The following is a 6,300-nucleotide window of genomic DNA, read 5'->3' as shown; positions in this document are numbered from 1 at the left end:
GAGCAGGAGCACACATTAGGATGTTCTATACCTAACGTCACAAAGAAGTTAATATACAAAGGTAACATTTATGAGAGACAAATTTTTTCCTCCCTTAGTTCAGTAGTAGTGAGCCAGGCTACCACCCAGGTTCACCCCAGTCTTAACTGCCATGTACCACTGCTCCTATTTTAAATATCTCTACAGTGACATAGTCCTTACTGTGATCTAGGCAGTTTTCTTGTTCCAGTTGACCCTCCCTGCTTGTCCATATCAGTGTTTGCTATATTGATGGCTCTAGAGCTTTAGACAGGGGTAATTGGATGCCGTGCGGCTCTTCTCTTGCTGTCATGTTTGTAGAGTGAACTTTTTGCTTAGTGGGCAGTGGTTTAGAGCAGTGCAACTAAACAGTGAAATTGAATGTTTGTACCTCTGCCCCAGCTAACTCATGAGGTGCATGAGAGGGGCTATTAAGAATTTCAACATCTATTGTTTATATTTTTCCCCACCCAGCTAAAGCACTGCATGATGGGATCTGAAGCTGACATTTACTGTTAGGCTCTGATGATTGCCCTACACTAACTATGTTCCCTGTGAGAAATTTCTATTACCCTTTTATTAGATAGAACCTGCCATTTTGTTCATCTCACTATACAAACTTTACTGACTGCATTTATCTCGACTCATCAGACAGGAGGGTGAACGTCATTCTTTTGAGTTGGAAGTTTCTTCATAAAAATAACCATATGTTGTTATTACTGTGTATATACCTAGATAATACATCCAGTATTTATTATTAGCAGGTAGGGTCCCTCTAATAATTTTAAGATTGCTATATAAGTTCAACTTTAATAGAAGAGTTTGTATTCAAATGATTAATTATATTAATAAATTAATAAGTTAATAATTATATTCATAAATTATTTTTTATTTTGGTCAAAACATATGTGCAACCTTTTCTCCATATTTTATAGTTACTCGTGCTTTTTTAAATTCTTTTTGGTGAATAAAGTATTGCTTTAAAATATATGTAATTGTTGTTTCTGAAGATTTCTACTCAACCTAACATTTTCTTTTTTTTTTTTAGTAATTTTAATCTTATTGTTAAAGGTCCCTGATATAACTGAATTCTTCTAATCCTTATATTATTGAAGTAATTATCCACCTAATATTCTTGGATTATGTCTCTCGAATAAACATTAGTGGGGTTCAACTCTTCTTGATTAATTAGCAGAGATACTGATGTGTTTTGAAGCACATTTTTTAAAAACGTGTTTTTGAATGTAATCATTTACACATGTTCCAAAAAAATACAATTTAATTTTTTACTGTAAATTTTTAGTACTCTTGCATGTAATGCAGAAGGTAATTAATAAAATATCTAACTAAACATTATAAGATATATGATAAAACTACACAAACCTTTCTAGAAACGCATGACATTAACAACTCATTTTGACAATGTTACAATACTCCTATACCTAATGCTAATCAAAATCAAACTTACTTGATGAAGCGTAAAAAAGTGCATGTGTTCAGAGGTTTCATAAGCCCTAACACCTAAAAGAAAAAGCCACCTGGCTTACAGTTGACCCCTGGTGACAGTCATAAAATCATGAAATTTAATTATTCCATGGCAGGAGTCCTGTCTTTTAAATAATAGGTATTAAAGGGACAGTATACACCAATTTTTATTTAACTGCATATAATAGACACTACTATAAGGAATAAGATGCACAGATACTGATCTAAAAATCCAGTATAAAACCGTTTAAAAACGTATTTAGAAGCTCCCAGTTTAGCACTATTGAAAAGGATAGCTGTACCACTCACTGCAAGTGGTTCTATAGCAAAAAAAAGCAGACACCCCCCTCCCCCTTCCTTTGCATATGAAAAGACTCTTTACACAAACAGTAGCAAGCTAGAATAGGTATACTTTAGTATTCTCCTAAAACTTTGGGGCTTGGTTAGGAGTCTGAAAATCAGTGCAATGTTATTTAAAAATAAGCAAAACTATACTTAAAAAAAAAAAATAAAAAATAAAAAAAAAAAACCTGTATAGGTTATATAAATGGATCATCTACAAAACATTTATGCAATTACAAATCTAGTTTATAAGTGTCCTTTTAAGACCATAATTCTACATTAAGATGGCAATCAGGGCTTTTTAAACGTTGGCAGAGCCACTAAAAATAGATAAGATATTTGAGATTACTATAAGAGAGGTACCGGTATTATAATTTGGGAACACAAAGTTAAACCTGTGCTGCTCCACAAACTGGACCAGGAAGCTGGGGACTGAAGCAGGGATGCCTATTTGAAAAGTTCCATGTGAGAATCACCTGTAATCTGGAGGGTCACATGAAGGGCTTTCCTCTTCATGTCCTTCTCAATATTTTGGAGGGAACAAGTAAGGACTACTACACCCCCTGTTCCATATGATTATGTATCCAGATAAATGTTATTGCCATGGTGGTCACTTGGGCATTTGTCCCTCACCTGAAAGAGGAGTCTAACAATGACAGGGACTTTAGTCCCTCACCTGAAAGAGGAGTCTAACAATGACAGACAGGAACATCAGTCCCACACTGGAAAGAAGAGCCCCCCTTTTTGCAAATTCTGGTCCTGTTCTGTATAGAGCCCAATGTGTCTTGTCAAGGACCTTAAAGAACCTTTAAAAAACTTTCCAACTTACTTCTAATATCAGATTTGCTTCATTCTCTTGGTATTATTTGCTGAAGGAGCAGCAGTACACTACTTAGAGCTAGCTGAACCTATTTAGTCAGGCAATCACAAGAGACAAATGTGTGCAGGCACCAATCACCAACTAGCTCCCACTATTGTAGGGTATGTACATTTTCTTTTTTAACAATGGATACCAAGAGAACAAAGTTCATTTGGAAATAGAAGTGAATTTAAAATCATCTTAAAATGTCATTCTCTATCTGAATCATGCACGTTTAATATTGACTTTCCTATTCCTTTAATTTACCATTATAATAACCAACCAGTACACCAGTGAGCTGCCACTTTAATCAAAGTGGGTGAAATCCACATTATATTCCTCCCTCTTGCCCATCACTTCATACGACCATCATATAATCAACATATGCATAATAAACAGACAATGTTATAACACACTCTGAATTTCAAATTAGCAGTAGATTTTTTTCTAAAAAATTTCAAACATGTATTCCATTTCCCTGTATCATGTGACAGCCATCATCCAATCACAATCTAGTATAATATACAGTGAACTCTTGCACATGCTCAGTAGCAGCTGGTGCCTTAGAAAGTGTGCATTTAAAAAGTCTGTGTACAATTTGATAATGGGAGTAAAGTAAGTTTTGTTTTAATAAATTGGGTGCTCTATCTGAATCATGAAAGTTTAATTTTGATATAAGTGTCCCTTAACCCCTACGATGCTCATGACAAGGCGTTCTCATCATGTACGTTACTACCTGTAGGCGCATGACAAGCCCTTCTCGTCATGCAGGGGGATCGCCGATCAAACACTGTTTCGGTTATCCCCCCTCACTGCAGGCTGGGGGATCGTTGGTGACCTAGTGTGTGGCAATCTCAGGCTTCATGGAAGTGCTGATTGCGGTGGTGGTCTTGGTGTAGTAAGAAACAACAGATTGTTTAGAAATAAAGATAACAAAATATCAGGATTTGCTTGGGGCAATTACATTATATTCACAATAAAACAATCTGTTATGTCTAGAGACGCCTAATAAAGTTTATTTTATAGTAGACAAGTCCCTCTCTTAAAAAAAGATATGAGTTTTGTCTGCATAGTCAGGTGATCATGGTACGTTGAACACCTTGCAAGAAGAAAAGTATAACTGCACACATATAAATAGTGATAAAGTAATTAATAATATAAAAGCAGCACTCACTATTAATAATTAACAAATCTTTATATAGAAATAGATTCACATACAATTAAAATTACAGTAAATTAATAAAAGACTAATATAAAAATAATTTGCTAGTCAAATGAATGTGGTAGCAGCATTTGCCAATAGTAAAGTCCAGCTAAACTCTGTGTGTGCGTTTTAAGGCCACACCTCTTTCTCAGGTGTCATTAATTGTACTAGTGGAAGTATTTTTTGTATTGTTTGTTGTTCTTTTATTGTGATTTTTCTTGTATGTGAATCAATATCCATATAAACATATTACTATTATTAATAGTGTGTGCTGTTTTTATATTATTAATTAGCTCTTTTTTTTGTTTGTGTGGTTACATTTTTTATTATTTTGGCTTTTCCAATAGCAACTTTTTTTGTACAGCGATTAATATATTTGTATTTCTGCGTACTGTAATAATTGGTTATATTTATACCTTTTGTACTCAAACACAAATCATGTAACACCTGCTTACGTTATGTCTTGTTTTGAGCTATGTTTGAAAATAAATAAAAAATACTTAAAAAATAAAAAAAGAAGAGCAATTTATTTTTAGCAGTATATGCTACAATATACATTTTATTGGTGATATTTTTCTCTATTTGGGAAGCTATTTTTTTTATTTATTTTTTACCTATGAATAGTTATTTATTTTATGTGGACTTTTTTATTTTATTTCAAACAACATCTCAAAGAATTTCCGCCTCCGTCTTAGAGCTGACTTCACATCTTTATTTTTCAAACTGTAAATTAACGGATTTAACATAGGGACCGCAGCTGTGTTAAAAAGAGAGAAAAGTTTATTGGATGCCAAAGCGTCTGTTGAAGTTGGCCTCTGGTATTGCCAAAAGAGGGTAAGGTACAGAAGGCTAACTACCGTGAGGTGTGAAGAGCAAGTGTAAAAGGCTTTACGTCTCCCAACATTGCAACGGATCTTCATGATACTAACAATAATAAAAACGTAAGAGATAAAGGTGAGAAGAAATGGAGCCAAGCCAATAAGTACTAATCCCTCTGTGATCATTACTAACTGGAAGACCCTGGTGTCACTGCAAGACAACTTCACAAGAGGTACCAAGTCACAGAAGAAATGGTTGATGATGTTGGACGTGTAGCAGGAGAAATGTGATACCAATATAATATAAGGCAGAAGTTCTCCAAAACCAATGACCCAGCAGGCTGATGCCAACAAAACGCAGACTTTGGGGCTCATGACCATGTGATAATGTAAGGGTTTACAAATGGCGACATATCGGTCATAGCTCATAGCAGTCAATATCAAAAGTTCATTGGATCCCAAGCATGAAAAAATATACATTTGTATGACGCAGTTAAGAAAACCAATGGTTTTATCTCCTGTAGCAAATGCAACAAGGATCTTATGCAGAGTAAGGCTGATAGAAGATATGTCTATAATAGACAGGTTTCCCAGGAAAAAGTACATGGGGGTGTGTAGTTGGGGGTCCAGGCAGACAAGCAGGAAAATTGTGACATTACCTCCAATAGTGATGACAAAAATGAGGAGAACCAAAAGGAAAATTGGAATTTGCAGCTCGGGGATGTCTGAGATCCCTTTAATTATGAAATATATAACCATTGTATGGTTTGTATTTTCCATATTATTAAATACATTTAGAATCCTGAATTAAAGAAAGTCAAAATATTATAAGAAACTACAATACGACAATAGTTGGATGACTATGTTCCCTGTAATTATGATAACGGCTACATGTCATTTTGTTACCTGAAATGACAGGAAAATAAAGTCCAAATAAACGTAATAAAATATCATTTAAAATCCCATGCAGGGACTCTGTAAATAAAGGTTTATTTATTTGTTTTAATTATCTAGCAAAAATAACTTAGTAAAGTGTTAATAAGCTATTGGAATACAAATGTTATAAAAATGTAAATTGGAAACTTTTTAAATTATACGCAAAATATTTTTTTTCCATATCCCTTTAAATTTGCTTTTTCCTGCGTACTTGAAATAAGAATTTAACTGTATAAGTTACATTTCCATTTGGCTGTATATTTTCAATATGAATTTGAGTGCCTACTTTAATTCATTTGTATTTCAATAGGATATTTGTACCTATTTGAGCACTATACTCTAATCTATGTGTCTGTCCCTTCCATGTAGAAATTAAGGGCCAGATTTCAAGAAAGCGATATTAGCACTCCAGTTTGTAATACCAGCGTACGCTAATGTGTACTAGTATTACAAGTTCCCAGCAAAAGGAATGCGACCTCGAGTTCGCATTGCTGGGAAGCATTGCACTCATGAGAGCGTGCTTCCATAGGCTCCTATGGGAGGCTCCTTCTTATACCATCAGAGACAGCATCAGAACTTCAAGGCAGCGAAGGAGGTAAGTAGCGCAGCGATGGCATCAATTTTAAATATATATGTAT

At 34.4% G+C, this 6,300-nt stretch overlaps 1 protein-coding gene across 1 annotated transcript; it reads right to left on the bottom strand.

Annotated features, from left to right (window-relative positions):
• Positions 1 to 4,555: 4,555 nt before the first annotated feature.
• Positions 4,556 to 5,506, bottom strand: LOC128636641 (olfactory receptor 6C74-like). Its single transcript, XM_053689634.1, has one exon. It carries the CDS (start codon positions 5,504 to 5,506, stop codon positions 4,556 to 4,558), a length of 951 nt encoding a protein of 316 aa, XP_053545609.1.
• Positions 5,507 to 6,300: the final 794 nt, after the last annotated feature.

Source organism: Bombina bombina, chromosome 7 (assembly GCF_027579735.1).
Source record: "Bombina bombina isolate aBomBom1 chromosome 7, aBomBom1.pri, whole genome shotgun sequence".
NCBI lineage: Eukaryota > Metazoa > Chordata > Amphibia > Anura > Bombinatoridae > Bombina > Bombina bombina.
This window is presented reverse-complemented; position numbering and strand designations above follow the sequence as displayed.